Genomic DNA, 13153 nt, shown 5'->3' with positions numbered 1-13153 from the left:
GACTACAATATCGAAAGTATCTCCCTTTGAGAATACGACTAAGGAGGGAATCTGGATATCTCAGCAACCTCCATAGTTGTTTTGCCAAAAGAGCAAGATTAAATTCTTCTAGTGTTCGGAATCCTAGTCCACCTTCAGAAAGTTGAGTACACATCTTCTCCCATGAGATCCAGTGTCGACCTCTACTATCTACTCAATTGCTCCACCAAAAATCAGCAATCGCAATAGTTAGTTTTGAACATATAGCGTTTGGTAAGAGAAAACACGACATTACATATGTCGGAATTGCTTGTGGCACTGATTTTATCAGAATTTCCTTGCCTCCTTTGGATAGGGATTTTGAGGTCAATAAGTTCACCTTCTTATGGAGTCTATCCCTTACGAATGCAAAGACTTGTGCTTTTGACCCATGAATCTTCTCAGGGAGACCCAAGTATGTACCCATGCGTCCTTCTTGTGATATTCCAACAATATATTTGATCTCTTGTCGTACATGGGACGGGACCTCGGTTCCAAACCTGATGGAAGATTTAGAGAAGTTGATTTCTTGTCCGGACGTCTCGCCATAAAAGCGGATTATATTGATAATTTCCTTGCATTGCTGAGGATCAGCTTTACAAAAGAATAAACTATCATCTACAAAAAGTAAGTGGGAAACCTGTGGGCTTGCGTTCGAGATACGTAAACCTTGAATCTTCCCCTCTCTTTCGGCATTCCTAATCTGAGCGATAAGCGCCTCTGTACAAAGTATAAATAGATACGGGGAGATCGGGTCTCCTTGACGGATCCCACGTGTTGGCCTAATCCGTCCCCTGGGCTCCCCATTGATCAAAATGTGGTAGGAGACAGAAGTAATGCATTGCATTATCCAACCCACCCATTTTTGATCAAATCCCATTTTTTCCATCAAAGCTCTTAGGAAATTCCATTCCACCCTATCATAAGCTTTACTCATGTCCGTCTTAATTGCCATGAATTTCTTACGGTTGGCCTGGGTAGAACGGAGGGCGTGGAAGTTTTCTTGAGCGATGAGGATATTATCTGTGGTTAATCTTCCTGCTACAAAGGCAGATTGGGTCTCATATATAAGTTCCGGCAAAAACCTCTTGAGACGTAAGCTTAAAATTTTTGAGATCACCTTATAGCTCACATTAACCAGGCTAATAGGGCGGAATTTTGACATTTCACGAGGTCGTTCTCCTTTTGGTATTAAACATATATTTGTTTCATTTAGCTTGCCATCAAAGATTCCAGAGCTAAAGAAATTCTTCACCATCATAGTGAGATCGCCTTTTATTGTTTCCCAAATTTTTTGGAAAAACAATGCAGCCATCCCATCTGGACCTGGAGCCTTTCCCGGATTCAGGGAGAACAATGCTCGTTTGACTTCCTCTTTTGATATTTATTTCGTGAGATGCTCGTTCATAGCAGGTGTGACCAAAGTAGGAACATCCTTAATGGCCACTGTAGGATCGCTCACATTCGAGGATGAGAAGATGTTGCTGAAGTACTCCACTGCTACTTTTTCTATTCCTTGTTCTGTATCAACCCATACTCCAAGCTGATTAAGGATTCCAGTGTTCTTGTTCCTTGCCCTCCTTTGTTTTGTGGAAGCGTGGAAGAATTTTGTATTTTTATCTCCATATGCAAGCCAAATTTCTCTGTTTTTTTGGTACCAGTATGCTTCCTCTTCCCTATAGGTCTCACAGAGCTGCCATTTTAGGTTGAGGAGAGTTTCCGACGATGCTTGATCATCTCCGTAGGTCTCGTCAATCTTTTCTTGGAGGTCTTTAATCAGCTTTTCCGAATTTGTTTGATTATTTTTCTTCCAAATGGAGATAGCTCGTTTGCAATTTTAGATTTTTTCACGATGGATCGTTCGACGGAAATATCATCACTTCCCCATCCGTCCAACACCGCCTCTTTGAGACCTGGCTTATCAATCCACCTCTTGTCAAACATAAACCTTCTCAAAAACTTTTTTGGACGTGTTAGTATCGATGCGAGGAGAGGACGATGGTCTGAACCCCACATTTTCAAATACTCCACATTAGTGTGGGAAAAAATATTGTGCCACTCTCTGTTTCCCATGGCTCTATCCAGACGACAACGAACTCTTACCATTTGATCGTTGACCAATCTGCGAAAATTGATTTCTTTGGAAAGGAAAATCGATTAATCCACATGAATTAATAATAATACAGAAATGTAGAAAAGAGGATTCTGATCTTTTTTTCCTCCCTTTTTCTCATGATTACCTATTATTTGGTTAAAATCTCCAATAATAAAGAAAGCATCGGATCATGCAACTCCAATATGCATTAATCTCTCCCACACATATTCGAGATATGTTATTCGGTAAGAATTGTCGTGTCTGATGCAAGTGGAAGTGTCTGGATCGTCCCACACATGCCACGTCTTTAGAATAAAATCTCCAAAAATATATACAAAGAATCCAAATTAAAATCGTATGGACCATCCATAAATTTGAGAGGTTGGTCCTCCTCCACTCTTTTTTATAATTTTTAGAAAAACAAAAACAGGAATAAGTTTAGGTAGGGTTAGTGAGAGAAGTGCAAAAAGTAGTTAAGGGACCCCAAAAGCGGAGAAACAGTACCCAAAAAAAAAAACTAAAGTTGGAGACAGTTGTTTTGGAGAAGTGTTCTATGTCCAATCCACAAACAATGTTGCCTCTTGTCTGCAACTAGGAAACCTCTTCATACTGATCACAATTTTTAGACATTGTAAAACTATAGGTTTTCTAATTATTAGTCACTTGTTTTAAAAATACATTTAATATATTAGATGGCTGTTTTTTTTTTTAAGAACAGAGATCATTGTGAACAAAGATGAACCAGTGGCTTAGAGCAAATAAATCCATGGATTCAGAAATGAGAAAGATGGAGAAGAAACGGGTCTTTAAGGAAAAACACAAAAACAAAGATTATGAAGAAAAAAACAAAACCCTATCTCTCTTCTCATCTTTCCTTAGTTTCTTCTGACTTTATATATAGAAAGAAAACAACAACAACACAGTGCACCAAGTAAGGAAAAAAAAAAAAACAGAAACAGAGGAAAACAGAGTGTTTTGTTTTCGCCATTGTCATTTGGGTTTTTCTTTTCCGGTTTCACAGAGGAGCAGTAGCAGAAGTGTTCATTAGTGTGGTCGGGCCAAGCGGATCCTTTCCATCGCCGTTCTTGTTATTGTTATCGCCAATGACAGTACTGCTTCCGGAGCTACTGTTAGAAAGAGAACCAAACGTCGATTTTTGCAAGACACCCGTTGGAGAAGAACCAAACTTGGGACTATTCGTCGTGCTGTTTAGTACCTCACCAAGAGGACCTCCCATGGAGTTATTGTTACCCCAGGAGATTGGTATCCAGTTATTCGCCTTCTTCCCAGGCTCAAGAAACTCGGTGTTCACGCCTAATCCCAGGTCAAACTCACGCGATAACTTTAAAGGCGAGAGTGGTAGTTTATCTTGAACAGGGGAAGATGGAGCCATGGGGATTGACATTGAGAGCTGAGTCCAATCTGATTTCAGCTCTTCAGGCCAAGAATCATCATTGTTGTGATTTCCCGAATGCTTCGCTTGGTTGCTGAAGTCAAGATACGATCCAAAGCCTTTTGAGGAGTTCCCATAGGAGGCTTGCTTGTGCGAAGGGTTTAGTAACGAGTCAGAGGAGATAAGTCCGAATTCAAAAGGATTATTATTGGTTTGTTTCGGATGAGGATCCTTCGGTTGTAAGTTCATGGCGGTAGGAAAAACCGAAGCCGCACGAGAATTTTGAACCCTATAATGCAACACAAGTAACCCCATTATGATTTATTTTAACAATTTGTATTGTTAATTTTGTGCATCATTGAATCATCAAGAAAAGGAGAGTAAACAGTTCATAAAAGCAAAAAAATCCAGGTATTGTTTCTGATTGGTTGAACTTGTTAAAAGTAAAGACTTCTTAATCAGCCTGCTTTAGTTAAAACATCCTATATTTTGAAACTGAGGGAGTAGAATCCTAAGCCTCGATTAATAAGGAGGGGTCACAATCATAAAAGATGTAGTAATAATGAATTGGTGGGTCTACTTCTTCTTACTCATAGGGCAAAGAAGAGAGAAGAAAAAAAAAGTTGATAAAAGGTATGAACATTAAAACTTAGGAATATGCAGATATGTTATATCAAAAAGGCAAAAAAAAAAATAAAGAGATTTCAAACGTTTTCACCTGGTAGCCAAAGAATCTGTAGATTGATTGTTATTGGCATGATGATGAGTTCTAACAGCAGCTGCAAGGCTATTGTTGTTGTTATCTAATCCACGCATAGCAACACCCGAAGTCCCCGCTGCTTTGGACACTGCAGCAGCGGTAGAAGCAGCGGCAGAAGCGGCGGCAGCATTAGTATTGTGGCCATTTTGGCCTTCCACAGGCTTTCTTGAACGATGGCGGCCTCTGTTAATATGTCGTTCACAGTACTTTTGATCGGGAACAGCATCCCTCGAGCACCGCCATTTCTTTCCATCTGTCCGGCGACATCTCCCGGGCTCGGGATCCATGTTACCACCGGAAAAGCCCAGATGAAAAGAGCCCCATCCAACTACATATAAACACAGAAAAACAAAAGAATCTCTCAAGATCTCATAAAAAGCACCCAATGGGGCAGGCAACAAACAACATTCCACTTAAAAAAAAAAAAGATAGCATAAAGTGGATACCTGGCTAATGTATTGGAGATAGAAAAAAAAGGAATCGAAACTATTGATGTCAGTAAACCTGAAATCTTTAAAAATCAAAGATAAAGGAAGAGAGCTTACAAGAATTAGGAGGCAAAGATCCATAAGGGAAAAAAGATTTCTTGAGAGAAAGGAGTAAACTAGATGGCACAGGGACATTGGCTGTGATATACTTATAGATCAACGCCTGTTGCTCTAGCTCAGCCCATTGAGTCAGTGAAAAAGGACCTTTTACTCCTGTCAACAAGTTTCCATGCATGCTGCTTGTGTTCATCATCCCTCCTAAACCATATCCTGTCACCCACCACCACATCAACCCATTTCACTAAATCAAACTCTTAAAACAGAAAAAAAAAAAATAAAATAAACATATGATGATTTTAAATTTTGACATAAACTCATTTCTTTAAATCAAATACTAAGCAAAACCCATTATCTGAGTTTCAAGAAAGTAAATATCTTTCAGATGAAAAGAAAGAATCAAAAAAGTAAAAAAAAACAGAGTATTTTATTACTATTCAGACCTGAGTTTCTACAGTACTGAAGATAAGGCGAGACATCTGATTTGTCAGAAGCAGAAGAGAAGCTAAGCATATGTTCTTGTCCCCTACGAGGATCAATAGTGGTAGATCTCAGTAGAGGGATGCCTTGATGAAACGACAGCGTTTTAGCTGCGGTAGAGGTTGAAGAAGAGAAGCCATCATCAGTTGATGTTCTTGAGAGCTTTGAACTTCTCCAGCAATCTTCACCATCGAAACCGGATCTTTCTTGCTTGTTGTTGTTGATGAAACCAGATCCGAGTTCTGTTTGGCCCGGAGAAGACCCGGTTTCATGACTCGAAACACGAACTCCAAGATCCATAAAAATGGATTCAGAAGGAGACAAAAAAAAAAAAAAAAAAAAAGAGTGCTAAATAATCACTTCAGAGATTTTTCCCATGGGATGAAATCGCTTGAGCTCAGAGTGAGAGAGAGAGAGAGAGACAGAGGGAGAAGAACGAGGAGAAGTTTTTTTTTTTTTTCTTTATACTGTAGATATTTTTTTTGTTTTTATTTTTTTTTGCTTTTATAGAATAAAAGATATTTATTTATTAAAACAAAATAATAATAAGTAATAATTGGGGGAGTGAGAGATATCATATAATAAAGCTTTGGGTGGAGACAAAAGAATGGTACCGAAAAACACAGTCAAGATCTCGGACATGTTACTACATATTTTTTTACTACATATAATCAGTGATACAAAGCGATAAAAAAAAATTAACAAGTAAAAAAAAAAGTGCCAAAATAGCTAAAAAAAAACTGTATGAAAAATGTTTAAATAGTTTGCGATACGTGGTTATCGATAAAAATAATTATTCATGTTTGTTTATGGTAATTGATTAAGAAAAAAAAGAGGGAAAATCAGATGTCTACATGAGAAATATTTTGATTTTATTTCATATTTAAAATATTGGAAAAAAGGTGTAGTATTTTTAATAAATTTGTGGTTACTTTTGTGATATGAAGAAAATAGGAGTATATTAGTGGAAGCAAGGCAAGCAATGAACTCTTTAAAGATAAAAGACATGTGGACACCACGTGAGACATGTCTCTCTACTCCTATATTTCAACTTCAAACCCTAAGAAAGGAATTTTCATTTGCTTTTTGCTTTTTGTAATATAAACGTCTCGTTTTTTTTTTAATCCACTTAGTTTTTTTTTTGAGCAGTTATGTTAAAAGTTAAAAATCTTAGCTCATTTTGTTGATCTCAGTTATAGTGAAATAATGCAATTGAAAAATCTTAGTAACTTCGAATTGTAAACATAGTTGTTACGTTTCACACATTTGTGGTTTCTTAACTGAAACCATGTTAAATACAATATTATATAACTAAATTTATCAATACAATATCAAAACTAAACTGAGTGATATTGCATCTTTCTTTGTACCGAAAAGCTTAATTTAAACCAAAATGAATTTAAAAATATATTCAAATTGTACATCCTCAAAATAATGGAGGTTTATCAATAATTAAGCATACTTAGTTTGGTAATTAATACATCAAAGATGTTCTTTTGTGATATTATTTTAAGATATATATTTTTTTTGCAAACAATTTTAAAGAATTATACAATGTATAATGTCAAGGAATTTAGTTACCAAACGTTGCAAAGGAAAGATGATGGGGTATACTTTAAGTGAGATTTTAGTATGAAAGAAGTTAGAGAATTGTCGTATTGAAATAAATATAGTATTGAGTGGAGTATCAAATATCTATCAGATTCACGTGGTTCCCAATTATATTTGGACCGTCTAAATAGTCTTCTCCGGTGTACCCCAGGATTTTAGTTACATGGGCCATTGTGTGTTGTTCTCTTGGGTTAAGTTTTATTACTACTTTATAAAACGGACATTGTATGTAACATCAGCACATCGTCTTATCAGGAACAGGAAGGTTATGACTAATGAGCACTAATTGCATTCCTCGGACACTAATCAAGCTTTTAAATTGACCTGCACTTTTCATATAGGTTTTGAAACAGTCAAACATGAAATTGTAATTATTGGAATATTCTATAGGTGTATATACAGTTATAATATTATTAATAATAAAATTGCATTGTTGTTGATGCTAGTTTAGTCGACACCAACACACATGATCCATTTTTATTAATTTACTATAATGTTGCATAAGTATATTATACTAAACGTTAACAATAACTAATGATTTCTAAAATTTACGTATTTTGATCATCTATAACAACGAAATGAACAAATTAATTAAAATGTACAGAGTGAAGAGGAAAACATCATCTAAATATAGAGATTCTTCAAGATATTAATTAATCAGAAATATATGAGCTAAAATATACGTAAAAAGGTAATTCACGTAGGTTGGTTTTGGACCTTTTGGTGTATAAGTAAAGTAGATCACGTTCAAGTTCATTGGTTGTCGTGGTCCGTGGGTCTCGCTCGCAGGCGATGCCACATGACACGTGATATTTTAATTAGGTCTTTAGTTTTAGCCGTTAGGGTTAGACTTTAGAATTTAGATTAGACCTATGGAGCTGTTGTGTGGACTGTGGAGGCTATATGTCCGGTTTAAAGACTTTGGTTTGGGTTTGGTCAAAAGCTCGAAAATTGTTAACTTTATAATTTTTTGTACATAAAATAAAATGATTTTATTTATCTTTACTATATTTCTTCGTGAAAACAATCATTTTCTTTTCACGTGTTTGGGACATAGTGATATTTCTGTTCCAACATAACTAGGAAGCATACGCATCATTGGTCCACATAATTGAGATTTTCATTAAAAAGAATGGTAATATTAGTAACTACCATTAGATTAAAAAAGAATCGAGAAAATAGCATTGAGTCATAAAATTTTGGAAACTACTATTTTTCAGTAATGTGAAAAATTTAAACTGCTTTCAAACAAAAGATAAAAACTGGAGCAACGTATTGTATTCTATAAAAAATATGTCATTTCATAAAAATAGCATATCATAATAAAAAAAAAATAAACATATTATTTTGAGAAATCATGTGTTTTTGACACCAAAATTATATATTTTTAAAAAAGTTACGTGTGATCATAATAAATACCGTGTGATACAAAAAAGATGATTACAATCCAAGAAAATAGTTTTGGGGTAAAAGTAAAATAAAAAGGAAAAAAAAAACTGGTTTAGAAAATCACATTGACAATATAACACGACACTTTTAAGAAACAGAAATACAACTTTTTAGTGACATTAAACTGAGTGAGTATGTTTGGTAATGATAGACTCTAATTTTTTTTTTTTTTTTTTTATGTGTAAACTATCTATATAAATTGTCAACAATTAAGAATATACTAATTAACAGATATTATTATATAAACAAAATATTTTTTGCTGATCTAAACAAAAACGATGAAATCAGTCGAAATCAAAACCCTTCCACTGTTTCGTCCTCTCAGATCTTCGCTTCCCTGCACAAATCTTCGTCTCTCCCTTCGATTCTCACTCTTTAATCGCCGATCCACCACCGGAGCCACCTACATTCGCCGCGGGAAAGCGACGACGACGGAGGAGGAGAGACACAAACGCGCCACCGTGAGAAAGACAGTGACGGCGACTATTGTGTTGGATCCATTCATTTTAGGAACATTCGTAGCTTCTCTATTCGCGTTTGCATTTCTCTACGTTTTGCGTCAGAGTAGTAGTAGTAAGAAGAATCGTAGAGTCCTCGTTTCCCCTAACGACGCCGTATCGAGGAAGGATGACTCCGGCTCTGGCACCGATGTGATCATCGTCGGAGCAGGTGTTGCTGGTGCTGCTCTTGCTCATACTCTCGCCAAGGCAAGTCACAAACCTTTTACAAATTAATATATCCAAATATAATTTCTTTTGGTTTTAAATTAATTTTTTCTACATGTGAATTAATTGATATATCAATAAATTAATAACTGTATAGTTCTGATATATTTAGTATAATCTCTTTTTTTTTTTTTAAAAAAAATTTAAAGATGTTGTTCAATTTTTTTGTTAATAACAATTATTTTGATGTAATTAGGAGGAAATTATTGCATACATAGATATTAAGATCAAACCGGTTTATTAAATTAATAGTTTGATTTTGGATCACAGAAATGGTGTGATCTTAGTTTTAATAACATTTTGGAGATAGAAATGCTTGTTTCTTGGTCCTTAACTGAATAGTTTGAGAGTAACACAGGTTTTTGTGTTGTTTGTGTTCAAGACGTAAGTTCTTGTCTCTGAATTTTGGACTTTTGTGTGGGTTTGTTGAAGGAAGGACGAAGAGTTCATGTCATTGAAAGAGACTTGTCTGAACAAGACAGAATCGTCGGTGAATTGCTTCAACCTGGTGGTTACTTGAAGTTAATCGAACTTGGACTTGAGGGTAGAAGCTAGAGACACCAATGAGCTTTTTACTGTTTTGTATATACTTGTGAATCGAATTTTGATAGTTTAGTTTTGTGATTGTAGATTGTGTGAAGAACATTGATGCTCAACGACTTGTTGGTTATGCTCTCTTCAAAGATGGGAAGCATACTAAACTTTCTTACCCCTTGGAAACGTTTGATTCGGATGTAGCAGGGAGAGGTTTCCACAATGGGAGATTTGTGCAGAGAATTCGAGAAAAAGCTGCTTCTCTTCCAAAGTAATCCTATTTGATACTTGCATCTACCTGTTGGTACGCTGCTTGCTCTAATGTTTTGTTTTTGATTCAGTGTACGTTTGGAACAAGGAATAGTCACGTCGTTGCTTGTAGAAAACGGGACGACAATCAAAGGTGTTCAATACAGAACAAAGAAGGGAGATGAGCTTAGATCATATGCTCCTCTCACAATTGTATGTGATGGTTGTTTCTCCAAATTGCGTCGCTCTCTTTGCAAACCTAAGGTGGATGTGCCATCTGTTTTTGTGGGTCTTGTCTTGGAGAATTGTGAACTTCCATTTGAAAATCATGGCCATGTTGTTCTAGGTGACCCATCACTTATTTTAATGTATCCCATAAGCAGCTCAGAAGTCCGCTGCTTAGTCGATGTACCGGGTCAAAAACTTCCTCCTATTGCAAATGGTAAAATGGCTAAGTATCTGAAAACATATGTTGCACCTCAGGTACCAACCGAGGTCCGTGAAGCATTCATCGCCGCGGTTGAGAAAGGTAATATCAGAACTATGCCAAACCGTAGCATGCCAGCTGATCCGGTTCCTACTCCTGGAGCTCTTCTTTTGGGTGATGCTTTCAACATGAGACATCCTTTAACCGGTGGTGGGATGACTGTTGCATTGGCAGATATTGTTGTACTCCGTGATCTTCTGAGGCCAATTCGTAACCTTAATGACAAAGAAGCAGTGTCTAAGTATATGGAATCCTTTTACACACTGCGCAAAGTAAGCCTCTTTAGACAAAGTGAGCCACTTCCTATGTGTTGATTTAAGTTTTTAATGGAGTTATGTTACGTACAGCCTGTAGCGTCCACCATTAATACATTGGCGGAGGCGTTGTACAAGGTCTTTTTAGCATCTTCAAATGAAGCAAAAACAGAATTGCGTGAAGCTTGTTTCGACTATCTTACTCTTGGAGGTGTTTGCTCATCTGGTCCAGTTGCATTGCTCTCTGGTTTAAACCCTAGTCCACTGAGTCTAGTTCTTCACTTTTTTGCTGTGGCGATATATGCTGTTGGTCGCCTAATGCTACCATGTCCTACGATTAAAAGCGTTCGGCTTGGAGCTAGGATCATCTTGGTATGTGGTTCTCACCCTCTGAAATGAGAGTGCTTCTACTATACACAACATGGCAAAGTTACATTGATTTTTGATATTTTGCTCTTTTCACAGAGTGCTTCAGGCATCATCATTCCCATAATTAAATCAGAGGGAGTTAGGCAAGTGTTCTTCCCTCGTACTATCGCTGCCATATACCGCACTCCTCCTCAATGACGCACCAGGGAGCTACATACATTGAAAAGATAAAAGCTATTTAGGTGAACATTATAACTGCTAATCGTATATCTAGTTGGCTGAATGATAATCTTGTGAGTATTTAGGCAAAGAGAGCTATTGAAATAAGTGTAATCTAGCTTCTTACTTAGGTATATATGATTGAGAGAAATGAGGAGTCTTGTAACTGCATCAATGGGAAACACCAAAGTAAAATCCGAATCTGCTGGACATTTTGTATATCATAGCTTCTTAGGTATATAGTTCTTGTGTTGTAAATGGGGATTGAGGATTCATGAATCTCAATGTACATCAATCATAGTAATTACCACATTGACTATGAAGATTCATGAACATCCTTGAATGGGAGTTAGTAAATAATAAAGACTGTTATTTCCTTTGAAGATCTTCCCGGTCACATCAATGAGTTATATGTAATGAAATGCAGATATTAGTTTAGGAGTTAGTGTTTATACTTTGATTAATATAGTCTTATAACTAAAAACAGGGGAACTCACTTTAAAGGTCGGTAGCTCAATGGTTGAACCCAAAGCAACACGTTGGGACAGCCCAGCCATTTCCTAAATTCGAACATTGGATATATAGGAGACTATATTTACGTTGTTCTGGTCTTCGGCTCGAAGAGATATATGAGTGAGTTATGAACATGACAAAACCATTGAATTACAAATTGTTGGGTTAAAAATTTTGCAACATAAATCTAAAACGCACAAGAGCTTTCAAAGCAAGGCTGGATGTTTATTTGTTGTTGGTAACGCTTTGTGAGAAGTGTATATTTATTGCAATGTTCTTATAATGTCTTGTTTCAATAGAAAGATCTCTTTTCAAAGCAACAACACTCCATGCTTCAATGTTGTGAGAGTTGTTATATAGGTAGTGTCAAATGGCTTATTCGTTTTGTTGTTGTTTGTCAACTAAATTTTGCAAATTGTAACGGTTCAGAAATGTGAAGACAATGTAGTTATCAATCACCAAATTTGCAAGTTGTTTAGAACAAGAGCCTAAAAGGAAGACACATACATCGAACCCTGTCACTATCGCAAACTTCTAAGACACCGTATTTATTACTACAAGGTGCATTCATCAAGCTTAATAAAGACTTAATTAAGAGACTAGGCACCTTTTCACAAAACAGTTTGACAAATAGGTACTTTCAAAAAGATATTGGTAAAATAGACACTTTTCTCTCTCTTCTCTAATACATATTTCTATTAGAGTGACATTTAGTAATAGACTATTTTATCTTTTTTTGTTGGTTTGTGTATACAAAAAAAACAAAATAGTAATTGGGCCTAAAATATATTCAATAACAAATGTATATTTATAATTGTTTATGAGTTATTTATTTTATATTTAAGCTATAATTTTAAGAAAGGGATAGAGTTTAGATTTTATAGTTTAGAGTTTAATTTTGAAAGTTTAATTTTAAATCATAATGATATTTTGAAACTTTAATTATATATATATATATATTTAAAGTTTGAGTTTTTTTATTTTACATTTAAAGTATTATTTTGAGAGAGAGGTATGATTTGAAATTTATAATTTAAAGTTTAATTTTAAATCATGATGCTATTTTTTGAAAATTTAAAGATTATGTTAAATTTGGAAACAAGATTTTTTTTTAGGTTTGGGTTCTCTACTTTACATTTAAGGTGTAGTGTTGAGAAGAATAGGTTTAAAATTTATAATTTAAGGTTTAATTTTAAATCATGATGTTATATTTGAAACTTTAGAGATGATATGTTCTATTTTAAAACCAATTTTTGTTTAGATAGATTATGAGATTGTAGAGTTACGAGCATTTACACCACCAATCAAAATCACAATACAACACCCCATATGGTACACCAAACCTCGATGGTACACCTAACATAAATGGTATATCCAACCCAGATGGTACACCAGAAACAAATAGTATACTAGATTCAGATGGTACACCGACGCAAATGGTACACTAGACCC

General features: G+C 35.5%; 2 protein-coding genes across 11 annotated transcripts; one reads left to right on the top strand and one right to left on the bottom strand.

The window, feature by feature from the left end:
* Positions 1–2862: 2862 nt before the first annotated feature.
* On the bottom strand, positions 2863–5771 carry LOC104704976 (growth-regulating factor 1). 4 transcript variants are annotated; one of them, XM_087459604.1, is made up of 5 exons: positions 5576–5771; positions 5255–5493; positions 4812–5024; positions 4225–4594; positions 2863–3795 (listed from the first exon to the last, which is right to left on the bottom strand). In XM_087459604.1, the coding sequence occupies exons 2-5, from the start codon at positions 5322–5324 to the stop codon at positions 3129–3131; spliced, it is 1320 nt and encodes a 439-aa protein (XP_087315730.1). In that variant the 5' UTR covers positions 5325–5493; positions 5576–5771; the 3' UTR covers positions 2863–3128. The 4 variants fall into 4 exon arrangements, with proteins under 4 accessions (XP_087315730.1, XP_087315732.1, XP_087315731.1 ...); XM_087459606.1 differs by having other exon boundaries at positions 4713–5024; positions 5576–5766; XM_087459605.1 differs by having other exon boundaries at positions 4713–5024; positions 5255–5771.
* A 2684-nt stretch (positions 5772–8455) lies between these two features.
* LOC104702819 (squalene epoxidase 2, mitochondrial-like) lies at positions 8456–11571 on the top strand. 7 transcript variants are annotated; one of them, XM_019227937.2, is made up of 7 exons: positions 8467–9058; positions 9509–9620; positions 9707–9881; positions 9952–10123; positions 10343–10618; positions 10694–10972; positions 11066–11571. In XM_019227937.2, exons 1-7 carry the CDS (start codon positions 8630–8632, stop codon positions 11165–11167), a joined length of 1545 nt encoding a protein of 514 aa, XP_019083482.2. In that variant the 5' UTR covers positions 8467–8629; the 3' UTR covers positions 11168–11571. The 7 variants fall into 7 exon arrangements, with proteins under 7 accessions (XP_010417041.2, XP_019083482.2, XP_087313400.1 ...); XM_087457274.1 differs by having other exon boundaries at positions 8501–9058; positions 9952–10267; XM_010418741.3 differs by having other exon boundaries at positions 8516–9058; positions 9952–10388; positions 10521–10618.
* The last annotated feature ends 1582 nt before the right edge of the window (positions 11572–13153 follow it).

The sequence above is a fragment of the Camelina sativa genome, chromosome 7, assembly GCF_030686135.1.
Source record: "Camelina sativa cultivar CO46 ecotype springtype chromosome 7, ASM3068613v1".
In the NCBI taxonomy this organism is placed as follows: domain Eukaryota; kingdom Viridiplantae; phylum Streptophyta; class Magnoliopsida; order Brassicales; family Brassicaceae; genus Camelina; species Camelina sativa.
This window is presented reverse-complemented; position numbering and strand designations above follow the sequence as displayed.

What these genes read in the sequence shown, in the direction of transcription:
- LOC104702819 (XM_010418739.3), top strand. Translation starts at nt 8,630, where the DNA reads ATGAAATCAGTCGAAATCAAAACCCTTCCACTGTTTCGTCCTCTCAGA. An exon ending in TTGCTCATACTCTCGCCAAG is followed by an intron (nt 9,059 to 9,508) that starts GCAAGTCACAAA and finishes GGTTTGTTGAAG; the next exon opens with GAAGGACGAAGAGTTCATGT. An exon ending in TTGGAGCTAGGATCATCTTG is followed by an intron (nt 10,973 to 11,065) that starts GTATGTGGTTCT and finishes CTCTTTTCACAG; the next exon opens with AGTGCTTCAGGCATCATCAT.
- LOC104704976 (XM_010420970.2), bottom strand. Translation starts at nt 5,591, where the DNA reads ATGGATCTTGGAGTTCGTGTTTCGAGTCATGAAACCGGGTCTTCTCCG. An exon ending in ATCTTTGCCTCCTAATTCTT is followed by an intron (nt 4,595 to 4,811) that starts GTAAGCTCTCTT and finishes GTTTATATGTAG; the next exon opens with TTGGATGGGGCTCTTTTCAT. An exon ending in ACAGATTCTTTGGCTACCAG is followed by an intron (nt 3,796 to 4,224) that starts GTGAAAACGTTT and finishes GTTGCATTATAG; the next exon opens with GGTTCAAAATTCTCGTGCGG.